We start from the raw sequence: 25,829 nt of genomic DNA on the forward strand, positions 1-25,829 counted from the left end.
CAGTACAGGTACCACCTTCTCCAGAGTACGTCTCATGCTGCTCTTAGGCCACCAGATCATAACAGTGGCCGCACTGGCCGCACAGGCGCCGTCTATCTATTTTAATCTTATTTAGCCGGTTTTGTACCTCTTCTTGGGTTAGATTGGTGACCCTTAATATAGGGTTTTCTTTGTCTATTGGCATTTCACCTAGCATTTTATTTTTCACAGTGAATACCGTGGAAAAGAAGGTATTTAATATATTAGCTTTTTCCTCGTCATCTACAACCATTCTTTCCTCACAATTTTTTAAGGGGCCTACACTTTCACTTTTGATTTTTTTAGTATTGATAAAGTTGAAGAACAATCAAAATTATCAAAAGAAATAAATTATCAAAAGAAATTAAGGAAAGTCACAAAGAGGCATACAATTCCCCAGGATTGTTATTTCATGAGGATTAAGAGAAACTATTTAAGAAAGTATAACGCTATAATTAGTAGTAAGATACTCCTACCTGTCACCATTCCTAACGTTTCTGAACTGAGTAGTGAGTAGGCACATCAGTGTAGGTCCCAACCTGCTACCTGGAATAATATCTTCTGACATAAGTGCTGGGAATAGATCAATATTTAGAGGAGAGCCATATAACCTGAGGAAAAAAAAGATAATAAAAATGCACTCATTACCAAGATAAAATAATACCAAGATGGCAATTAAAGTATAAATGAGAAGAGTAAAGTGGTCTGCTGAAGAATGAGTAAAAAGGGTTACTGAAAACTAGAAAAAAAATCCAGTAGCCTCCTTTCTGGCAAATGGTAATGTTGCACAAACTCAAAGCAATATGGTAGAAAGCGATGCAATGTGGCTGTGAAGATGCAATTACTGCCCATAGAAGTTGGCTTCATCCACTAAGCAAACAGGAAATGCTAAGAAATTTGAAAATATTAAAGTGAACCTGTCAGCAGGACAGCTACATAAACTACAAGCAGTGTTAAACTGATTAAAATGATACTTGGGGTGAAACAATCTGTCTTGTGTAATCAGTTTTACAAGTTTCAGTTAATGAGATGCCCATGCTTCAGGGCGGGACTATAGGCAGAGTCAGACAGGCCACTCCTAAGCAGTCTGTCTCTGTCTCTATGATGAGGAACATGGTTGTGCTTTGGAGGCCTGTGGGCAGGTCTCTTCTTGGTTTCTCTGGCCTAGAGCAGGAAGATAAGACTGCCTACAGTCCCACCATGGAGCACAGGCATCTCATTAACTCAAAATTTCTAACACTGATTACACAAGAACCACAAGACAGATTTCTTCACCCCAAGTATAATTTTAATCAGTTTAACATTGCCAATCTGAAAATGCCTGTAGTTTACTTAGCAAAAACCTGCTGACAGGTTTGCTTTAAGGAATAAAAACCTTAATGCAGCTGCTGATCATAACAAAAAGAAGACATTGCATTTCTAATGTAATACAATACATACAAATAAAACCATTGATTTGGCTGTCTTACAAGGACAACCTCTGGAATGAAGCAGGTGCTGCAGGGTATACGGAATATTACATGAGGAACCATTTAAATAAATAACCTTCCGTGTAAACTATAGCCAGGCTAGTTCCATCACAATGGAAGCTGTTGATATCAAGCGGCCCTTTTCTTTAGCCCATAGACCGGAATCTTCAGTGAGAGTAAGCACAAAGCTAAAATAGGGAATACATTGAGCTGTCATTGTCTCGTGACTAGAGTGTTCACATCAATTCATGGGACGTGACCCAGAAGGGTTTCCTGTGAATGAGATACTCTCTTCCCCCATCATCCCGCTTATCTTTTGATTAGCCATCCTGGCGCAACATCACTGCCGTTTGACATATTGTGATGTAGCACTACACCAGCTAATCAACAGGAAAGTTGGAAAAGCTAGACGGTAGGAGGCGGTCCGACTGCCACAAAATACTCATCTGGCCGTCGAATTATGACAATTGAATTCTGACTGATGATGTCGGGGGAGAGAAGTTGGGCAGGTGTAATTTCGATGACCGATCCTTTGTTTTCAGGGAGAAATCATGTCTAGAATTTAGTCTCTTTCCTGTCCCTATTCAGAACACACGAATGCTTGGCCGAGCCAGATGTTTATGTGCATAAGGGAATTTGGAAAGTTTGCGGTTGTACATTAGAATCAGTAAGTAGCAGAATAACACTATGGCCTGATTTATCATTGCCTTTGCAAGTTTTTTTGTCTAGTTTTGTGAAATTTTTTGTTGTTTGCTCGCAATTCATTATACTATTTGCACCTTTTTTTAAGTCTATTTTATGTCCTTGCCTTCCCCCCCCCCCCACACTTTTAGGGTGCAGTCTAGCAATTCTTAGCCTGATTCATCATTTTAGTCAGTCTGCCCCACTTTTTGAGTATGCCAAAATTTTACAGCAATTTTCTGCGACAACATGCAATTGTGTGCTACGTTTTTATGAATTTGGCACCAAAAATGACAACTAAGAAAAGTGACTTCAATTCCCCACAAATACTGGAGCTTAAGTAATAGTCCATCCAAGACCTGCACATCGCACATTCATTTCATAAGGCACTAAAGATCCTGTTTTTAGGCAATCTTTGCACATCAGAAACATCTACAATTGCTCAACATAAAATGGCAACACAACAACCTACATGAGTGAAAATTATTTGTACTGTATCATTTTAGTTTAATAAAATGTATCTTAAATAAGGATATTCCCATATCATATATGTTTTGGCATAAGTATGTGATAGATCTGAATCCTACCGATGTGATCTCATGATTCTTGAGGAAGGGCCCCCATCAAGCTATTCAGTGGTGATGGTCTCTCCCCAGCTCTCTTTTATATGGTAATTCTGGCTCCTTTTCCACTGACAGCGGCCAGAGACAGGCCCCACTCTCAAGATCTATGCGGGTTCCATTGGTGGGACTCACATCTATTGTACATTTATGGCATATTCTGTTGGTCTGACAAATGTATACAAAGGAAATTCCCCTTTAATAATGAACCAAACATTAGAATAAGAAGTTTACCTTCTTAGTTTTTCAATGACGTCTGGATTCTTAATTTCATTCCTCAAGTCTTCGAAAGTGTGAGTAGTCGAGAGATTACAGAAAACCCGAAAGTCATGATATGGAGGTATTCCATGATCACGTCCTCTCTGAATATTGATTGCAGCCAAATCCAGTGCTACAGTATGTGCCATCGAGAAGAGCTTTTCTGTCAGCTCTGTGTTTAACAGCTGAGAGGTAACACGCATTTTGCCGGCAACCCCAAAAAGGCCTCGGAGAAGAGGATCAATGCCACCTTCATTTACAATTCTGTATGGAGAGAAAAAAGCCTTGTGTAGAGGTAAATGACCCTGTGGAATCGGTTGGAAGTTTTCATCCAGTCGGTAAAGAATAGGGTTGATAAGTGTGTGACCGAATCTAAAAGCGGCCGTTGCAAACTCATTGAGAATTCCAGAATTTACACTGGGGTCATAGCCTGCATAATCCCCAAGCATTCTCATGCCAACTTCTCCAAAAATCTTAGGCAGCCAATGGCCATATGTTATGTGTTGCATTTCAGCTCCTACTATCTTCCGAGCTTCATGGTAAATTGTATCGCCATCCCAATGAGGGTTTAATCTCAGCAATTCTGCAGCAATTCTATTATGCTCCCTAAACCACACAGTGTGCATGCTTGTTAGACCTAGCTGTTCGTTAGCTCGGAAATCACCAGCTAAGAAGCATGGGATAGGGCTTTCATTTTCATCCCTCATACACTCAGTAGGTGGTCCGGTGGCAAACGGTAGAAGTGGTTTTCCAGATCGCTGAACAATGCCCTGCTTTAAAAGACCCCTGTGACTCGCAGAATCTCTGATCTCCTGGGCTTCGTGATCGGAGCTTCCATAGACATTCGAAGCATCAATGTAAGAGGTCAACTGGTTCATCTGTTCTCGAGGATAGACAGAGTTCATTAGCAAGGAGGTCATTCCACTTCCGCAAACGGGACTAGAACGCACAAAGAACATACAGCGAGCGTTATTCCTGACTCGTGGATCATTCGGTGGAATCATGACCGGAAAGCACGGGGCATCATTTGTACAGACTGAACTGCAATCCTGCCCATCAGAAAATCGGGCTTGGCTTAGTGCGACTACTGTAGAGTCCAGGTCATGATCAAGGAACTGTCCCCACTGCATTAACATGTGAGTGAACTGTTCATCTGGCGTAATTGTATGTGTTCCAATCAAGGTGGTAGAAACCATGCGCGGCAGAGGAAGAGAATAGCCATTATAGAGTCTACCAGCACTTACACCCCTTGGTAGATTAAATCCATTCTCATATACGGATTTTAACAGCCGTTCAAAGGCGGTCAAAGATGCTCCCCACATTGGATGCTGGAGATTATTGCAAGTGCCATCATGGGTTCTGTACTTCTGATGAAAGCACATGTTAGTGCAATTATTTAGCCGCCTCTGAGCTCTACATCCAGAGAGATTGGCAATGAGGGTAAGGTAGTGCGGTGATACAAGATCGTTGTAGTGATAACCTAAACAATACGAGAAAACACAAGGTGAAAAAACAAAAAGGTAAAAGTGAAAAAATGTAGAAAAATTAAGACCAGAATGTATACACCAACATTTCAGCTGTAGTGACTTGCCAAAGTACTCAGCTACACCAAGGAAGCGTTGAGAGCCTGTGCTTGGCTTGAACCATCATTTTGGGTGGTTTTCCTTTAATCATATCTACTAAACTAAATAATAGTAAGCCTTTAAAGTTGGTACCCCAGAAAAAAAGATGGTCTGAGCCCCAAGTAATCCAGAGATTATTTACCAAGCAGAGTTACAAGAGCTGACTGCGAAATCCAAGATCTAGATTCTAGTTGGCCGCTCTGAGGAGTGAGGAGAACACAATATAGATGGAATGCTTAGGAATACTTACTTGTCCCATTTACATCAACCATCAATCCATTCTGAACATGGTCTTGTATAAGCTGGAGGGTTCGCTCAAATATTTCCCCGGCTCTAGCTTGTTCTACTGTGTATGGATCTCTGGGATAACGGAAGAGGGCCAGAAGGTCATTAGGAGAGCGGGGACGACTAGAAGAAATGAAAAGTGGTGACAAATGAGTAAATGTAACCACACACATCGTATAGCTATAGGCAAATTGACTCATATTCTCTGTTATTTTGCATAGGACTGCAAGTAAACTTGCTGCAAAATAAACGATCATTTCATTGTAGGAATTGGCTTCTTCGGAAATGTCCACCAGACAGCTGCATAAATGTTAAATATAATAGTAAGAGTGATAAGCAAGCATATTTTTACTGCTTTAGCGCATATTAGTGATGGAGTGCACTGCAGCCTGAGAGAAGAATTACTTGTTGACGGCCTTGACTTGCGCGCTTTTTCCAATATAAAAGTATAATTAAATCATCTGTCACCTAGCAAAACTGGCAGGGAACTCAGGATATGGAGCATTGGCACAAGCGCCAGCAACAAGGAGGCTTTATTAGGAAATGTCTTTGCAGAGGATACCACTGTGATGCCAGTCTATAACTAAACAATAGATTCCTGGGTGGGTAACACTACCCACGTCTGTACGACAAGTGTCTGAAGAGGTAACAGTAACCATACTCTCATTCATTAATTACAAATGTAAATACCTGTCAAATAAATGCGATCTTGTTGAATTTATCGCTCTGTCAACTGTAGCAATGGCTTCATTAATAGACACAGTAACAAAGGGGTCCCCGGTACGACTGACTTCAGGAACTTAAAAAAAAAAAAAAATCAGAAATAGTAAGTTCTGCATTCATAATTAATTAATAAAAAAAAATTTGTTTCCACATAATTTGCTAAATACAGAACCCTTTGATGGACCGTATTTATGACCCAATACAACAACTGACCCTAAAGTGTCCCAAGTAGCGGCTCCATTTTTGGTCCCAGTTACTGGTTGCTATAGACAATTTTAGGAGTTAATACATAAATGGCCTGTTATAGCTTACTAATGAAGTGAGCACATGTATAACAACATGTAAAAATCAACCGTTTACAATGCAATTACAACTTACACTAAAAGGGTTCTTTCCAGTTCGAGGAGTCAGACGGTGGAATGATAGCGCACAACTGATAGTAATGGCAGACACTATATCAATTATATATATCACGATATAACAATTGGCATCACAAAGAAGTTAAACTAACAACTCCTTTAAAGGAAGTTTAATCTTTTTTTCTTTAAACTTGATAGAATAGGAGTTGATCAATCTGTGAATTTCACTAATGGGGTTGTCCTGTCCAGAATGGAGTCTGCAATCGCTCTGTGTGACTGCAGACTTGTGAATCCTCCCAGTGCACGCACTGTGCGCTCTGAGGATTTGCCTTAGTCTGCGCCTGAAGTCAAGCAGGAAATATGCATACTCCAGGGCAGAAGCAGTCTAGTCGGAATGTGGCCGGGATATGCAGATTGCATACCTAATCACCGATCCCAGCGCAGACAACAGCAAATCCTTGCAGCGTAAAGTGCCTGCACTGGGGGGAATCATAAGTCTGCAGTCACACCGAGCGACTGCAGACTTTTCATTTTAGAATTGACAACTGACAAAAGTTCATAAACTTTCGAACTCCTAAAAACTCCATACACATTAGACAGCAGCCAATCGAACGATAGCTCGGCCAACAGCAAGCTCGGATAAGCGCACTTGTGTTTTCTAGGAAAGATTAGTTCTCTGAGAATAAAAGGACCATCTGTTGAAAATCCTTCTCTCTCCCAACTCTCCCAGACCCCCATACACATTGGAATGTCACAATCCCGCCGATCACGCCTGGTTCAGCCAATATACTCTAATGTGTATCAGGGCCTTAAGTGCAACAATTCTAAACAGGAAATTTTAACACAATCATTTAAGTCAAATGTATAAATCATAAATGTCTGATAGGTCTAGTCAATGGAAGATTGGCAATAGCTAATCCTACAGATTGAACGCAGACGTTGATGTAATATCTATGGTCTGATCTTAATTAGATTAGAATTGTTGTTCATAATTGCAGCTACAGCGGGGAAATAAGTTTTTAGCCACCAATTGTGCAATTTCTCCCACTTAAAAAGAGGAGAGAGGCTTGTAATTGACATCATAGGTAGACCACAACTATGAGAGTCAAAATGAGAAAACAAATCCAGAAAATCACCTTGTCTGATTTGGCAAGATTTTTTTTTGCAAATTATGGTGGAAAATAAGTATTTGGTCACATAAAAACATGCAAGATTTCTGGCTCTCACAGACCTATAACTTCTTCTTTAAGAGGCTCCTCTGTCCTCCACTCATTACCTGTAGTAATGGCTCCTGTTTGAACTTAGTATCAGTATAAAAGACACCTGTCCACAACCTCAAACAGTCACACTCCAAACTCCACTATGGTGAAGACCAAAGAGCTGTCGAAGGACGCAAGAAACTAAATTGTAGCCCTGCACCAGGCTGGGAAGATTGAACCTGCAATAGGCAAGCAGCTTGGTGTGATGAAATCAACTGTGTGAGCAATAATAAGAAAATGGAAGACATACAAGACCACTGAATCTCCCTCGATCTGGGGCTCCACACAATATCTCACCCCATGGGGTCAAAATGATCACATGAACGGTGAGCAAAAATCCCAGAACCACACGGGGGGACCTAGTGAATGACCTGCATAGAGCTGGGACCACCGTAACAAAGCAAACCATCAGTAACACACTACGCCGCCAGGGACTAAGATCCTGCAGTGCCAGACGTGTCCTCCTGCTTAAGCCAGTACATGTCTGGGCCCCTCTGAAGTTTGCTGGAGAGCATCTGGATTATCCAGAAGAGTATTGGGAGAATGTCATATGGTCTAATGAAACCAAAGTAGAACTGTTTGGTAGAAACAAGACTCGTCGTGTTTGGAGGAGAATGTGGAGTTGCATCCAAAGAACACCATACCTACTGTGAAGCATGTGGGTGGCAACATCATGATTTGGGGCTGTTTCTCTGCAAAGGGACCAGGACGACTGATTCTTGTACATGAAAGAATGAATGGGGCCATGTATCGTGAGATTATGAGTGCAAACCTCCTTCCATCAGCAAGAGCATTGAAGATGAAATGTGGATGGGTCTTTCAGCATGATAGTGATCCCAAGCACACTGCCAGGGCAACGAAGGAGTGGCTTCGTACGAAGCCTGTGAAGGAGTGGCCTAGCCAGTCTCCAGATCTCAACCCCATAGAAAACCTTTGGAAGGAGTTGAAAGTCTGTGTTGCCCAGAGACAGGCCAAAACATCACTGCTCTAGAGGAGATCTGCATGGAGGAATGGGCCAACATACCACCAACAGTGTGCGCCAACCTTGTGAAGACTTACAGAACACGTTTGACCTCTGTCATTGATAACAAAGCATATATAACAAAATATTCAGATGAACTTTTGTTAATGACCAAATACTTATTTTCCACCATAATTTGCAAAATAAATCTTGCCAAATCAGACAAGGTGATTTTCTGGATTTGTTTTCTCATTTTGCCTCTCATAGCTGTGGTCCACCTATGATGTCAATTACAGGCTTCTCTCATCTTTTTAAGTGGGAGAACTTGCACAATTGGTGGCTGACTAAATACTTTTTTTTCCCCTCGGTATACCAAATCAGTCTGAAAAATGCAGACTTATTGGAACCATTATGCAAAAGGCACTGCTGTGCTATTAAATATGGGGTGACTCAGACGGGAGACTCTTCAGCCCATATTACAATCTAAAGAATATTCTGTTCGCTCAGTAATAGTCGTATTATCAAGTCATCAACCCAAGACATTAAACACAAGATCTTCCCACCGAGACTGAGCAGTAACTACTAATTACGAAGTTATTTAAAGTTAACAGATGTGGAATAAAAGGAAAAGATCAGTAGAACAAATTATCTAAAGGATGCAAAACTACTTCAAGGTACAGCAGTTACTTCATCTAAACTTAAGAATTGCTAAAAGCCCAAGATAACTAAAAGGAAAGGGCCCGAGGCAGAAAACAGAATCAAGATGGAGTCAGGTTTTACAGGAATTAAGGTTTTCAGTGCCTTCACATAGATTTTAATTCTTGAGCCCAAGGTGGCTGTGGTCTATGTCCAATGTGCGCCAACTCCTGAGAACTACAACCATAGTGTCATTTTTACATATCACATCCACTTTTCAATAATGGTTCCTTAGAATGTTATCTATCCTAATTACATGAAGCAACAATACATTATACAGTTATAATTGCCGATAATCCAGAATTTGTGAGGGCTGTCTATTTTTTGTAATTAAATACTAGTAAAGCAGCTGGATTCATAATGTCTCCCCAAAAGCGGATGTATTAGGTTATTTTGCGGGGGTGTTTGGGTGGAGCTGGGAATAGATGGAAACTGGACCAACAGACAGACAACTCGGACTTAAAATATGGTCGTGTGAACGAGCTCTAGGGTTTATTTCACATTGCGTTTTTGCTTTACATGTGAGGCATACGTGCAGAGGCATGATAAGTCCTAAATTAGTAAAGCAGAGATCTGATTGGTCGTTATAGGCGACAAAGGCAATTTTTTTTTTTAGCAGTTTGATACATGGAACACATTTATGAAAGTTGTTTAGAAGGAAAACAGACTTTGCTGCCTATAGAAACCAGCAACCAACAACAACACTAGGAGAAAGGAAAAATGCTCTGTGGATACATTACACTGGGTTAAATTTAAAAAAAAAAAAAAGCTTGGGTCAGATTTAGGAAAAAAAAAGTGTTAAAAAAAAAAAATGTAGCTACCTATTCTTTCCGTAAGGACAATCTTTTGACAGCCTTTGGGCACCTAAGCCCAGAATTTATGAGCCATCATTTTTCAATTCTTTTAAATTGGCTTTATTGTGCAGATTTATCAGACAATCAGTGAGTGATGCCGTGTATATGTTAAAATGTTTTACATTTGTCTAATTGCAAGATGTCAACTTATTTCACTTCAAATAGGTGGGAAAGAACAGGAGGTCAAGTGTTAAATATCCCCTTACACATCAGGTTAACATTGGCCAATGCCATTAACTTTGCATAAACAACCAAATCTTTGGTCCGTCTCACCCTTAACAGACTAGTACAGACAGACCGGTCGTCAGACGCCCCAGTCTGCTAGTCAAAACCGCATGGACCAGGGATCATTTAACGTGGGCATACGCTACTCAGACAACACAGAGTGAGGGTAAAACAGTGTGGCAATGCTTTATTGAACCACAAAACAGGCAGATAACACATAGAACAGTCCCAGCAAAATACCCCAAGATGGTGCACATTACAGAGTCTTACCCTTCCGCTAACTCGCCGCAGCTGTTACTTAAGAGTTTCCAGGGTCGACTACCCCACCTGTGGCACCAAGAGGAGGAAACGACAAGCTTAGGAAGATGACAAACCATTCAGGTACAAGGACAGTTGACCCGAGAGTCACAACCTGGATTCTTCAAACATCTCCATGGAGACAGGAAACTGGCGGGTCCCAATCCTGGCTTTCTCCAAACGTATCCACGGTTCAGCGATGGTCAATGGAGCAGATCTATATTCTTCCAACCAGGGCCAAGGTCCCCTAGGTGGTTTCCTGAAGAATAATAGATCTGAGTCCCTCATGATAGAGCCATGATGTATTGGCAGCAGTCCTGTAGGGTCCCCTGGATGTTTGGATGTCTTGGCAGAATCTGTCTGTCTCTCTCTCTATAGAGGCATGTCACCTCTTTTTATACTTAAGTGTCCTTCATTCAGTATTAACAAAAGGTGAGAATGGAGATTATATCAAGTAGCATTGCTTGATTTGATCTATTTGCATAATTTTTCCTACCCTGTTTTCGAAGTCACCAAACTATCTAGCCTACACAATGCATAATTAGCATATCAGTAAACATCACTAGTCATCAAGGATAAGAACGCAATAGGTCATATGAAATGTCAATATTACAGGCTTACACAAGCAAAAGTGTTTTCTTGACCAATACATACTCAAAAGCCAACATCCAGGTAATAGTCTATTCTTCTTGGTTTGCTAAAATTAGTCGTCTGGTTAATTAAGATACAATGATGTGTCTCCACATTGCTCCCGAATCTTAATTAGCCAGACGTGATAGGATTCCGATCATCCTTCTCCACTTATGGGGAACAGTCTACAACATGTCTTTAAGCACAGTCAGGAATGTTAAGAGGTCTCACCATTATGACACAAAACTTTCTATCATCCAGTTTACTCAGAGCATATTCCATGTCCTGCTTGTGAAAATATACTCCACACGTAATTGATGAGAAACAATTGGCATCCATTGTGTCCACACATGGCCTCCTCCGCATTCTATAGTTAATGGATTAAATTCCATTCAATCCATGAAAGCTGGCACAGCTCCTGTAGTTTCCGTTTTCTTGTTGCAGCTATACATCCATTCTGGTTTTCTTCCCAAGGCCGACTTGGTGGGGTTGGACACAGTAGCGTCTGAAACCTGATGTACATGCCTCATCAATAGTCTGCAAGGTCTGTCTGTATGCCTCTACGGTTATGGAGCCCTGGAAGGTGTCTGAGAAAACCAGTCCCCTGCAGCTCCCCCAGTTCCACCAGGCTGAGTAGTATCCCACCGCTGCCACCATAAATGTGGAGACAAGGACGGTCAGGGGGCTCCCCTGTCTGCTAGCCGAAACCGCATGAACCAGTGATCATCCAGTGATCATCCCTCCGAACGCCAGCTCTCTGTTTCATTGTGGGCATAACACTACTCAGACAACACAGGGTGAGGGTAAAACAGTGTGGCAATGCTTTATTGAACCACAAAACAGGCAGATAACATGTAGAATAGTCCCAGCAAAATACCCCAAGATGGTGCACATTACAGAGCTTCATCCTTTCGCAGACTCGCTGAGATAATGGCAGCTGTTACTTCAGTGCTCCCAGGGTCGACTACCCCACCTGTGGCATGCACACAGAGGAGGTAACGACAAGTGTAGGAAGAGGACAGTCCATTCAGGAACAAGACCAGTTGACCTGAGGGTCACAACCTGGCTTCATCTTCCAGGGTCGATTACCCCACCTGTGTCAAACGCATAGAGAGGAGGTAACGACAAGTTTAGGAAGATGACAATCCTTTCAGGTACAAGGTCCGTTGACCCGAGGTTACATCTTGGCTTCTCCTAACATCTCCATGGAGCCAGGCGACCGGCGGGTCCCAATCCTGCCTTCCTCCAAACATATCCATGGTTCAGCAATAGTGATGAGCGAATATACTCGTTACTCGAGATTTCCCGAGCACGCTCGGGTGTGTTCCGAGTATTTTTTAGTGCCCGGAGATTTAGTTTTTAGCGCCGCAGCTGAATGATTTACATCTGTTAGCCAGCATAAGTACATGGGGGGTTGCCTGGTTGCTAGGGAACCCCCACATGTACTTATGCTGGCTAACAGATGTAAATCATTCAGCTGCGGCGCTAAAAACTAAAACTCCGAGCACTAAAAAAATATTCGGAGGACACCTGAGCGTGCTTGGGAAATCTCGAGTAACGAGTGTATTTGCTCATCACTATTCAGCAATGGTCAACATAGCAGATCTACCGTATATTCTTCCAACTTTGGCCGATGTCCCCTAGGTTGTTTCCTGTGGCATGATAGATCCGTGTCCCTCGTGATGGAGCCATGATGTTTGGATGTCTTGGCAGAATCTCTGTCTGTCTCTCGCTATAGAGGTATGTAACCTCTTTTTATACTCAACAAGTGTCCTTCATTTAGGATTGACAAAAAGGGAAAGAATGGAGATGAGATCAAGTAGCATTACTTGATAATTTGATCTGCTTGCATAGTTTTTTCTCCCGTTTTCAAAGTCACCAAACTATCTAGCCTATACAATACATAATTAGCATATCAGTAAACATCACTTGTCATCCGGATAAGAGCACGATGTTATATGAAATGTCAATATTACAGGCTTACACAAGCAAAAGTTTGTTTTCTTGACCAACACAAATTCAAAAGCCAACATACAGATAACAGTCTATTCTTCTTGGTTTGCTAAAAATAGTAATCTGGTTAATTAATATACAATGGTGTATCTCCTCATCCCCACTACTGGACAACCCCATATAAAATGTCCCCACTACTGGAAATGACCATATAAATGTCTCTACTAATGGACAACCCCTTATAAATGTCCCCACTGTCTGCTCTACAAGAATAGTGAAGGCTGCTTTTCCTCTTGCGATATTGTTTATATCACGAGATCACTGGGAGAAAGGGCTGAGAGAGAAGGAACGACATCGGTCTGGGAGGCAAAATTGATTTTTTTATATTTTATGCAGCCCCTTATTAACATACAGTACATAACAGGTTGTCCACTGTTGGACAACCCCTTTAAATAAGACACATAGAGAATACATGAACATACTAACTTCTTTTTTTTGGATAGGACAGATCACATCATACATTGCCAGAGGAGATATATGAAGAACCAGGGCTTCAATGCACTACCTGTTATGTGTTATTTATAACTATGGTGTGATCTTGTGCAGCCAAGAAGGCTTTGGGACCCCAGGGTGCGACTGCTGCTTCCGCACCCCCTTGTAGCCTTAATCAGTACACTGGACCAAAATGACTAATGACACAGCAGCAACATTAAAGTCAAAGTCTTTTTTTCTTTCTTGGATTTTCTTCCCCATTTCCATTCTGAGCATTAACAATGGCTAAGATTAGGTATTAACCACATGGTGGGCTCCATCAGCGAAAAAGCTAAATAATGATCTTACCGGTCACAGTCAGAACCATGCTTGTGGCAGAATACCCAATACTATTTCTTGCTACGCATTCATATCGACCTTGGTCTGCTGGGCCAACATCGTGGATGGCTAAATAGCCATTCGGGCTAATATGGAATTTCCCACTTTCAGTTACTTGTATGCCATCCTACAACAATACAATCATTTATTTCACAGTATCCACATAGCACCAAATAATTCTGACCCCTTTTGAGGCTCAAAAACGAATCTTTTTACCAAGACAACAAAAAAAACTCTTAAAAAAGAAACAATTGCCTAATTATTTTTTCAGAAATTAATAATGTACATGAAAATTAGAACCTTTGTAACATATCTAATAAGTGAAATTATTATTTTATTATTGCTTCACTTATATAGCGCTATCATATTCCACAGCGCTTTACATACATTATCATCACTGACCCCAATGGGGCTCACAATCTAGATTCCCTATCAGTATATCCAGAATGTGGTAGGAAACCGGAGAGCCAGGAAGAAAACCACGCAAACAAGGGGAGGGCATACAAAATCTCGTTCTTTCCCTGCCAGGACTCAACATTCATTTTCAAAATTCCTAATTTATGGGGAAAATCTGTCTTTAGTTAACACAGACTTTCCCATTAATGAAATGGGAGATAGCAGTTGGTGCTCATAAAGTTATATGGAAAACTTAAAGGGGTATTCCTATTTCCAAGATCCTATCCAAATATGTAGTAGGTGTAATAATAATAATATTAGCAAATACCTCCACTTAGAAATGTAGCATAGTTCTTCTCATTCGGTATCTCTTTCCTCACGTGCAGGCATTGCAGGACCTTTGGTATCCATGCTTACGACCACGATATAGTGACAGTTGCTAGTGGTCATAACCATGGATACCTAAGGTCCTGCAATGCCCGCACATGAGGAAAGACATAGCGAATGAGAAGAACTATACTATATTTCTAAGTGGAGAGTTTTGCTAATATTATTATTACACCTACGACATATGGGGATAGGATCTTAAAAGCACCAACTGTCATCTACTATGTCAGTAATACAAAAGTTTGTCTTCACTCAATACAGATTTTACCTATGAATTGAAAGTGAATGATCAGTCCAGGAAGGGAAAGAGGTCCGAAGGGGGAAAGAGGTCCGAAGGGGGAAAGAGGTCCGAAGGGGGAAAGAGGTCCGAAGGGGGAAAGAGGTCCGAAGGGGGAAAGAGGTCCGAAGGGGGAAAGAGGTCCGAAGGGGGAAAGAGGTCCGAAGGGGGAAAGAGGTCCGAAGGGGGAAAGAGGTCCGAAGGGGGAAAGAGGTCCGAAGGGGGAAAGAGGTCCGAAGGGGGAAAGAGGTCCGAAGGGGGAAAGAGGTCCGAAGGGGGAAAGAGGTCCGAAGGGGGAAAGAGGTCCGAAGGGGGAAAGAGGTCCGAAGGGGGAAAGAGGTCCGAAGGGGGAAAGAGGTCCGAAGGGGGAAAGAGGTCCGAAGGGGGAAAGAGGTCCGAAGGGGGAAAGAGGTCCGAAGGGGGAAAGAGGTCCGAAGGGGGAAAGAGGCAGATTCCTCTGGTGAGATTTGTTAACTTATGGTCGCCAAACGATTGGATTTATGAAAGAAAAAAAAAAATGATGTTTACGCTTTAAACAACGGAGTTGACCATAGATATTCAAGTTTAGGATCGTTAGATTAACAGTTAACTACACAATGATAAAGGCTTAGTTTGACAAATATCTCCATGGAAATCGGAGATGGATAAAAAAATCTGTCAGCAGAAACTGACTGTTCAAAGCATGTATTTGCAGTGGAAATACTGAGTGCAAAACAAGCGCAAAATAGGGTTATAACTGGTAGACAGAGTGAAGGGACGAGCTAGGCCAGGCTCACCTGGTCCTGGTATGGCTGCACGTTTCCAACCACTGAAATGACATCAGACAGCTGCTGCCATACACGGGTCGTCACACTGAAAAGTTGCTGTTCCAGGAAAGATGTGTAAAACCTGCGCTGCTGATGGAATTCCAGGACACAATGTATTCGGAAATAACATTTATGAAAAGGCTATTTACGAATACATCGTGTCCTGGAATTCCATTGGCCGCGCAGGTTTTACACATCTTTCCTGGAACAGCAAGCCATGTACGTGGTGGTGCACACTTGGCGCAGCTCAGCAGTTCAGACCACCTTCCACTTACGTGTTCTCAGTCCATCCCCATAGTCCTCTTCCTTGATTGACAGCTCAGGATTTACGGGAACCAAAAGAGGGCGGAAAAAAAGATTGAAAACAAGCAAGTGGGAGGGCGGTACTGATTGGGCCACACCGATGGCGCACCAAAAACCTGTGCTTGGTTTTAACAGTCATTTTGTGGTAACAGATTCATTTATAAATAATTTGCAGAATGACAGAAGCATTTTATATCCTAGGTAAGAAAAAACTCTGACAGACAGAAAACACAACCACAGAACCCACAGACAATCGTGTCCGATTGTAGAACATCCAATGTCCATGTTGTGAAAATTCAGAAATACCAGTTTGTTAGTTTTTTTAATACAACCTATTACCTTGTTCCATGTTATGACAGGTAATGGATCTCCCTGAGAACTGCAAGGAATCCGGACTTCAGAACCAACCTCCGCTGTCATGTCATTGGGCACAGTAGCAAAAACAGGGGTAACTGGAAAAACACATTTGGGATTAATACAGAACAGAGGAAAAAATATGTTGTGAAAACACTCTCTAGCAGAGGTCATAAATAGTGAAATATACATACACACAAACATATTTCACTATGAGCCCTTCTCAAAAGGGTTCCCTCATCACAGACAACGATATGAAGCAAGCTATGCATCTCCACTGCAGTTGCTGAGCCCACCAGAGGCATGGCTGCTGACCGTTATTGTCACCGGTGGATCAAATATGGCATCCTCAGCAGCCCTCCTTCTCCCAATCTTCGATGTCCATACGCAATAGACAGTTGTCTTAATGTACAAATTCCTTTAAAAAGAACCTGCCAGCGAAGAATGACTGTTCAAACCAAGTATAGGTGCTCGGTGCTCCCTTGGTGTGGCCAAATTGTTCGGTGTGCCTTCCCACCTACTCGTTTGCCATCTATCTCTGCCCTTCTCCAGCTCTATGAAGCCAGAGCTGTCAATTGGAAGAGCTATGGGTGGAAGACAAGTAGGTGGGAAGAGGTTCACCTAAATAATTGGCTTTTCTGAGGGTGCACAAAGTACCAGCGTTGGGTTTGCACAGTCATTCTGTGCCGAGAGTCCCTTTAACTTCTGTTATCAAAAAGCTTACTAGTGCGTGGAACTAAAATCCACATTTTCATCTACTAAACAGGTTCCATGTGCAGAGAGGCGGCATGAATGGTAGAGTGCTATATATGCCAATTTACGTACGGTTACATGAAACACTTTGCCAACTACACTTCTGGCATAGACAGAATTTAAACTGTATTTGGCATGGTAGCCACCGAATGAATTAAAGGCAATTTCTTTCCTACATACCGTATATAGCACACACAGGATACATGTATATATCCAATGAATAAATATATAGTGGATATGGGTCAGCCACAGGTCTGACCATCTCCCATGGCAGAGCCCAATCTCAAGAGACAACATGTAGGTCCAGGGTTAGGACCTGTATCGATCAAATATTACTGACATATGATGTGAATACATCAGTTTGAGCATCCAGATAAAAGTCTTCATCAAGGACTTTATAAAGAAAAAAATGTGTCTAAATCTCTAGGATTCCAGAGCATTACACTCCTGTACTGGAGCGGGAACCGGCTAAAAGGAATCATTTACCCACTGCAGCTGTTCCTTGGCTGAATATCGAAGATTTTGGAGGACAGCAAAACTTGGAATTGGCAAACATCATTTACTACAATCCTAGTACAGCTCTGGAAATAATAAGATGATGAAAAACAACTCAGTTGCTCAAGCATTTCTCTCACTTGCTTAATGGTTGTTTGGCAAACCGCAATCCTTTGTCACAGCACTCGTATTTCAAAATTATAATTTGTGCCTATGACAAAAGCTCATGGGGCAAAGGAGCCTGTCCAGGATTAGAAAAAGAGTTATTTGTTTTCTTCCATAATAATAATTCCATAATAGTGGTCAACTCATGGGCTAAAAGCTATAATGATTTATGTGAATCCGCCCAAAAGTGGTCATTCTGTGGTGTACAGTGGGTGTTTCTCCGAGGGGTGCAGCACTACCAAGATAGCTGGGTTGGTGTAGAGCGTCAACAACCCCAGAAATGTTGGCAACTAACCTCATCTCACAGATGAGAATGGCATAACAATACATCCCACTCCAAAGTATTGGACACAACCATACCAGACATTACCATGTACAAGATGGAAGGTTTCATTGAGTCATTACCTTTAAGTTCTAGCTTTTAAATGGAACCTGAATTTGGGAAAGTTTAAATACATTAGGGCCTTATCAAGATGTATCAAGGTTTTAAATACAAATCTATCACCCATCCAAACATCATAAATGTAAGCTTGCTGGGGAACATAGACCAAAGTCAGCAATACCAAAAGTATCATGATTAAAGGAAGTTTGACCCCTACGACCTCCAATGGAACCAAAAGTCCAAAGTCCACTAAGTGAACGTAGGACCATAATTTTACTTTACACAGGGGAACTCAGGAACCCTAATTCTTGGGATTGGTGGAGGTCCCAGAGGTCCGACCACCAGTGATGATATCTTTATCATGTATAGATAGGTATTAAGTATGTTTCTAAGTGGTCATAGACCGCTTGCTAGTGGTAGGAGGTTGTCATTGTTCTATTATGCAGTGTTTTTTTAGACAACAACCCATTTTAATGCTTACATGTTGTGCTCTTGGTGTCTCTTACCTCTGGCCTGGACTATCAAATGTGCCGAGGTACTTTTAGATCCCACAATATTAATGGCCTGACACTCATACTGTCCCTGGTCATGGAGAGCGACACGAAGTATCCGTAGAGTCCCAGAAGGCAAGACTTGATGTCTTCTGTCAACAGACAGTTGGTTTCCTAACAAGGAACACAGTCATTACACAACAAACACTAATAACTTCATCAAATAAGCCTCTCGAAAGTTTATTTGATATTAATCTCAATGCGATTAGGAGATTATAGTAAGACGAGAACACAACTCCAATAGAAAGAAGAGAACACCGTTCCGTCGTAAATTGAAACCCTTGAAAACATTCCGAGAGTAATTCTCTGCAAACAGAAGACAACATGCGAAGCCTATTGGCATTTAGGTCTTCCTCGTTTGCATTCATCCAAGGGCCTGCTAAATTAAATAGACTTTATCTACCATGCTTTTCTGTATTATAACAAAAGTCAATGCCAAAAGGAATCTTAGCTACAGAAAACACATTTTGGGTATGGAATCGTTCTAACCACCATAGGTGGCCATTTAGTATAACTATACATACAGAGGTATTCTTCCTATTGGTCCAGCAAAGCCAGAGATGTGTGGCAAGTCATGACCAAGTGAAGAGGGGAAAAAAAAAGCCTAATCTTGTGACTCTATTGTGAGAGGTTTATGCTAGATGTATATTTCTGTGCTTTTCCGGAGGTTGCGATGTGGATTTTTGCTGGATAAAGATTTTTGCTAGCAGGCCACAATACAGTATTGAACAGGTTCTGTGAGAAGGTAGAGTCCAAAGTGAAAATTAAGCAACGGGGATGATAGGCACTTGTATTGTGATTTTATATTTCCACCATTTAACTTAATAGGAACAGTAAGCCCAATTGCTAGGGACAGCCATATTGAGTGCACATCAAAGCAGTCCCCCTGCTTCACATGAAGAAAAGGGTGCATGCTGAGCAATCCAATATTGGGATTAGTGAAGAACGAGTATACTCGGTACTCGAGATTTCCCGAGCACGCTCGGGTGTCCTCAGAGTATTTTTTAGTGCTCGGAGATTTAGTTTTCATCGCCTCAGCTGAATGATTTACATCTGTTAGCCAGCTTAATTATATGTGGGGATTCCCTAGAAACTAGGCAACCCCCACATGTTCTTATGCTAGGCTAGCAGATGTAAATCATTCAGCTGCGGCGCTGAAAACGAAATCTCCGAGTACTTACGAATACTTGGAGGACACCCGACAGTGCTCAGGAAATCTCGAGTACAGAGTATACTCGCTCATCACTAATTAGGATATGATGATTTCTCAAAGTAAGATGGCCACAGGGAACATTATACTAGTCTTAAGTGGGGAAGATGGATGAGAAAAGCACAATGCGTTTTTGAATGGGGAGGAGAAGAAAGATGATATTGGATATCAGAAAAACCCTTTACTTATTAACTATCCAGTTCACTGTAGATTTATATAAAAATTGAACTAAGTCTTTCTAGCTGGAAAATCTACATAAACTAGAAGCACACGGGTCCTACAATATATTTTATATACAATCAGAATCTATGAGAATTTCTACGTCTGTCTACGGAGAAGGGAATAATTAAAATCTGTTTGCAAATATCTATCTATGGAAAGTAATGAGACATGATAAATCCATTGTGGTCCGGTGGAGGGCGCACACCGGTACGGATGGACGGACTCCACATTCTGTACAGACGCTTTACATTCTTTTACTTCATCTCCAATTGTAGATCATTCTGACTGTAGCGGCTCATTTTCCTGTTGACTCTCTATAGGTCTAATCTACACATAAGAAATCCTCGTGGGGTACATGTGTTTAACATTGTATCCTAAAATAAGGGCCACCTCACAGCCCCCGAGTATAGCCTTCTTCTTACCTCCTTTGGTCCAGGCAATTACTGGTTGCGGGTTGCCTTGAGCTTCACAATAGAAGTCCACATTATGACCTTCAAAGAGATTGCGATCCTGTGGAATAACCGTGAATTGAGGGATGGCTGAAAAGGAAGAGAAAGAATCAATTGAAATTGGTGTCATTATTTTGGAATCATTGAGCCTCCTGTGTGATGAGGTACAATGATAAGGTAGGAGATTTTTAACAGAATTTTGTCCTGTAAAACAATGACAGGAGCGTGCTTTCTAAACCTCGGCTTTTCCCCTTTCAATTGTCCTGTGTTTAGCTGCATTGATAACAGAACGTCCTCATTTGGAGGAGTACAGATGATGGCAGTGATTGGGGAGCAGTGATTCTCTATGTAAGTAAGTGTCCGTGTACACAGACTGACCGGTGGCATGATTCAAGCACCGATCGGTAAACCTCTACTGTACGACAGTCGTTGAATACCTGTTTACACAGGCAGACCACAGCAAACTGTGCACACTCAGCGATCTATACTGTGCATATCTGATCAGACAGTACAAAGCACTGCTGAGAACGATGATCTTCTACACTAAATAAAAGATCATTTCACCTGATAAAGGAGCTCACTGGGAGATCGGCAGCCTATTTACACAGAGAGATAATGGAAATGAGTGTTTTTAACAACACTCGTTCACAAATATCTTGCAGTGTAAATGTCCCCCTAACTGTGGGTAAAGCTGCGGGAGATTGTGATGATGAGCACAATGCTCAGAGAAGGACACTTTCACTGCCATCATCTGTACTCAAATGAGTACATTTGGATATCGATGCTGCTAAACGTGGCAAATGAACTGGGGTAAAAAGCTGGGGGTTTGTAAACCTTTCGCAAGAAGAAAAATCCCTTATAAAGTGACTTTCAAAGTTTCATATCTCTCCGTGCTGGACAAAAAAATAAATAAATAAAAATGAAGAGTAAGGCTGTGTGCACACGTTGCAGATTTTTCGCGGGTTTTTTTAGCTATAAAAACGCATACATTATGCATCCCATCATTTAGAATGCATTCCGCAATTTTTGTGCACAAGCCGCCTTTTTTTCCGCTAAAAAACGCATCGCGGTACAAATGCAGCATGTTCATTAATTTTGCGGATTTTTGGCGGATTTCCCACTATATTATTGCATTGGGAACCTCCAGAAAAATCCGCAAAAAAAATGCACCAAAAACGCGGTAAAAACGTGAGAAAAACACTCAAAAAACGCATGCGGATTTCTTGCAGAAAATGTCCGGTTTTGCTCAGGAAATTTCGGCAAGAAATCCTGAACGTGTGCACATAGCCTTAAGCTACTCTATAAAGTGTCTTTCACTCAAAACTATTGAACTATGAAATAAGACAGCACAAAAAGGTCAAAAGAATCTGAGAACAAAGTAATCTTAATAAACTTAATAAAAGATCACCCAAACTAATGTGAAATTACAGAAGGGGAGGATTACTGCTGATTGAGCAGAACATCACTCTGGCCCCATCATTCATCAGCCATTATCTGTGCTTTGTAGTCAGGTTTGGGCTAGAAGAACGCCATGACTAAGCACAGCTCCTAATTAACTGCAGTGTTTCTTTCCTGAAAGGAGGAAGGATCAGTCCCCGGTGGAGGTCTTGTTGATATGTGAGGGTGGACAGCGGCCAGCTGGCCCGCGTGGGAGGCTGAAGCTCTTAAGGTGAGGGGAGGACATTGAGCAAAACAAGACTGCGGTTAGGACGGCCAGCTGATCCCAAACATGGTCCTCACAGCTGCTATAGACCAAGTGTCACGGTATTTCTGTAGAAGACATTAGTATGACAGATGCAATTATACAAGAGGGGGAGATGAGAGTTGCACGCGTGCCAACAAAGAGGGGTTCATGCAACAGTCCTCAGCTCTAACCCACATAGTAAAGACTGTGGTAATGGCTGCTCCGTAAACGTTAATATTGGTGCAAAGGACCTAAGAATAAGGCCGGGTCAGAGAAGCAAATGAAAAATCGGATGATTTTCATCCAGATACCTGGTTTGCCATCCATATGGCAGTTTTTTATGACCTTGTTACTTCCATATTTATACGCCGGCATTTTAAAATGTACATTATCAAATATAGTTTCCTAAGTTAATGGCAGCGAAGCCATAAAGGTCAGATGCAATATGGATGATCCATGTTGGATTCAATATTTTTTGTGTGTGAACCCATAGACATGAATGGGCGATTCTTTTACAAACTGCTTTCTCACGAACACTCGATTTGACTGGAAAAACTTATCTGATGAGTCCTATTGAATTACATTGCTAAGAGCGCTCTCCTATTTTTACTGACAGTAGATGTCCGTATAATACGCTTGTCTGAACGAGCTCTTAAGACCATACGCCCACGTTCAGTATATTACCTCAGTAAAATATAACAGAAACACGTCACCACTTCTGTATTTATCACCCACTCCTGGTTTTGGCTTCCAAATACTGAGGTAAAATACTGACCAAATACTGAACATGTGAATGTGGCCTTATCCTGAATGAAGGAGACTATTTTGGCAATAATGCCATCCTTTGCTTTTCTTCTGAAAACAAAACAAGACAGAACAACTTGTTATTTAGGAAAACTTAAATTTGGGAAAAAAAAATAGGATATTTCACCTGTCAAATCTCTCGCTGCCCCCAATCAATGATCATTTTTATTCCGATAGCGCCAACATATTCCGCAGCACTGTACATTGATCTAAGCAGCTCCATCACAGGTCCACTGCCTCAGTACAGACCGGTAGAGAGCTCGTCTGCTTACCTTGGACTATGATATAAGCAGTGTAGTGAATAGTGTCCACAGTGTTAGTTGCAAAACATGTGTATTCCCCGGCATCCTCCTGGTTCACTTCCTGAATGTACAGTCCCCCAGATGGGGTAATAGTGATGCGGGGATCAGTGGGTATTGGGCTCCTATCCCCTCTGGTCCAGGTTATTCTTGGCTGTGGTTGACCAGTTGCACTGCACTCCAATGTGACACCTTCTCCAACAAGCACTTCTGTGTTTTGAGGCTGAATCACGAAACTGGGTCGGGCTAAAAAAATTAAAAATCAATATTTTGTACAATTTCCACATATATTACAATTTTCCTATCACTGCACACCAGAGAAAATTCCATTGAAAACCACTTAATATATATTTGGCGTGGTGGTGAGGACGGGGAATAAACCAAGAGTGAACACACGGACATCCATACTCCATGCAGATGTTGTACTTGTGTGGATTGGATCGCAAAATCACAATTGAGCCACTGTTGTAACTGAGTCGGCCATATTTAATATGGTGGTGTAAGGAAAAGGACATATTACACATGTTTTCCCTTGAAGAACAAGTGTTATTGTGAGGTGTAATGTGAATAGTGCTGTGCGTTGGTGATGTTGGTGTGTAATGATCTGTATTGTTGGTAACAAAGCTGTGTTCTGCCCAGCAACAGGAAGTTAACAGGGACAGTGAGAGTTAGATTTGGGACTAGCCCATAAAGGGAGGGGCAAGGCTGAAGGGACAAGAGACCGTTCCTGTGAGAACGTTAGATAGGGTCTGGAGTGTATAAAAAAAACAATCTAAGGTCCAGTGTGACCAATGCCGCATTCTTGGGTGCCTCTAAAGTGAGAGGAGATCGGGAGAGAGAGATAGCGTGAGCAGCAAAGAGGAAAAGTGACGGAAACACCGAGTGATCGACTGGAGATGGGTCCTGGGAGAGGACACCTAGCAGTATGGCCCAGAGTTTATAACTCCTACAGGTAACGGACCTAGATAGGACAGAGTACACAAGACGAATAGAGTGCCCCAGGAGGGAGTTCCAGAGTGTCAGTAGAGGAGAAGATAAGTACCGGCCATACTGGCACCATAGTCCCCCAAAGGGGATAGAAAACGCAGAACCGAGGGTTGAGTAAAGGACTCTGGCTAGGCTGAACTGCAGTGTCGAGCTGGGTTGTGGTGAAGTAGAGAAGAACAGAGATAGATTAGTAAAGAGAAGAGAAGGGCATTGAATCTGAGGAAAATGTTGCATATCATGAAGGACACGTTCAAGAAGATATGTACCTGCTATCTGCGGTATACAGTATAACCCTCCCCTAGTTAATGTTTAGTAAAAAGTTTTTTAAGAATGGTGGTCTTCATCATTGAACTTTGCAATATATGTTCCTGGTAAACCAGTGTCCTGACGGGCAGTCTGCACGGGTGTATCGTCCTCCACACACCCAGCCAGGACCCCCACCTTCATGTAACATGCCGGGTGTAAGAGAGGAGTACCTCGCCAATGGCTACTGCCCCGCGAGACATTACTCTGGCACACAAAATGATCGCTTCCTGGGGAAAAAGGTTGTTACCATACAGAGGTACAAGGAGTGACTAGAGGTCTAATGAAGGAGAGTAAGGACTTTGTAACCTCCAATTCTGGGTCTGTGCACACATCTGGGCCATGTGCATAGACCCTTCAACCTCAGTACAGAGTCACAGAAAACCTAAGGAATTAAATGGATATTTGCACAAGTGGATATATTTTACCTGGTGTCCCAACATATCGCAGGGTGACCTCAGGAGTCTTCACTTCTCCCGCTACATTCTTGGCCATGCACTGATAAATTCCCTGGTCGGTCTCCTGAGTATTCTGGATCATTAATGTACCATCTTCAAGAAGATTTAGCCGGGCATCCTCTTTCATGCTTAATTCATTTCTAGATTGACAAAGTAGATTATTTATTTTCTGCACAGTTAGTTAAAGAATTTTAAAAAAAATGTACCATCAATATTTTTTGTCAATTTGATTTTTTTTTTCTTTTTTAAATGTTTGCTTTTGAATGAACTCACATGATGCTAAACTGAGAATTCAGGCAAGAAATAAAAAGTATATTGCCTGGTAGAATTTTTGGCAATTTTTTCAGATCACGATCTGTGTTCTAAAATAAAATATGTAATCTTGTAATTTTCACACTGGACACCACACCATCTGGACCTATCCTTTCCTTCCTTTTAGCAAAAGTTTACAGCAGTTTCCTTATCAACAGAGGCAGGATTACAATGTCAGGTAACACCTCTATATACCGCTGATAACACAGGATCCACCAATCACAATGGGTGATGTCACAGCTGCCCCCGCCTTTCACAGGCACCTTTGCACACGCTCATTAGATGCTTCAATTCTAAAGAGAAGGTTGGAACTTGTCCAGTGCTTTTAAAGTACATGAAGACTTCTTGTAACAATAAGATAAAGTCTAAAAAAAAAATCTCCATGGCCATAGTGAAAATGGTGCATGGAATGTCTGCACATATTGAAACCTGAAATCAACAATATAATAAAT

At 41.7% G+C, this 25,829-nt stretch overlaps 1 protein-coding gene across 1 annotated transcript in view; it reads right to left on the reverse strand.

Moving 5' to 3' along the window:
• PXDN (peroxidasin) overlaps nt 1–25,829 on the reverse strand; it is a 167,950-nt gene that overhangs the window by 14,186 nt on the left and 127,935 nt on the right. Inside the window, exons 9-18 of the mRNA XM_077291345.1 lie at nt 25,036–25,205; nt 23,291–23,563; nt 20,504–20,620; nt 18,605–18,763; nt 16,289–16,401; nt 13,751–13,907; nt 5,644–5,752; nt 4,919–5,076; nt 3,023–4,526; nt 495–629 (exon numbers count right to left, since the gene is read on the reverse strand). Coding sequence (XP_077147460.1) covers nt 495–629; nt 3,023–4,526; nt 4,919–5,076; nt 5,644–5,752; nt 13,751–13,907; nt 16,289–16,401; nt 18,605–18,763; nt 20,504–20,620; nt 23,291–23,563; nt 25,036–25,205 — 2,895 coding nt within the window. The remainder of the gene's footprint in view (nt 1–494; nt 630–3,022; nt 4,527–4,918; nt 5,077–5,643; nt 5,753–13,750; nt 13,908–16,288; nt 16,402–18,604; nt 18,764–20,503; nt 20,621–23,290; nt 23,564–25,035; nt 25,206–25,829) is intronic.

Source organism: Ranitomeya variabilis, chromosome 2 (genome assembly GCF_051348905.1).
Source record: "Ranitomeya variabilis isolate aRanVar5 chromosome 2, aRanVar5.hap1, whole genome shotgun sequence".
Classification (NCBI taxonomy): Eukaryota; Metazoa; Chordata; class Amphibia; order Anura; family Dendrobatidae; genus Ranitomeya; species Ranitomeya variabilis.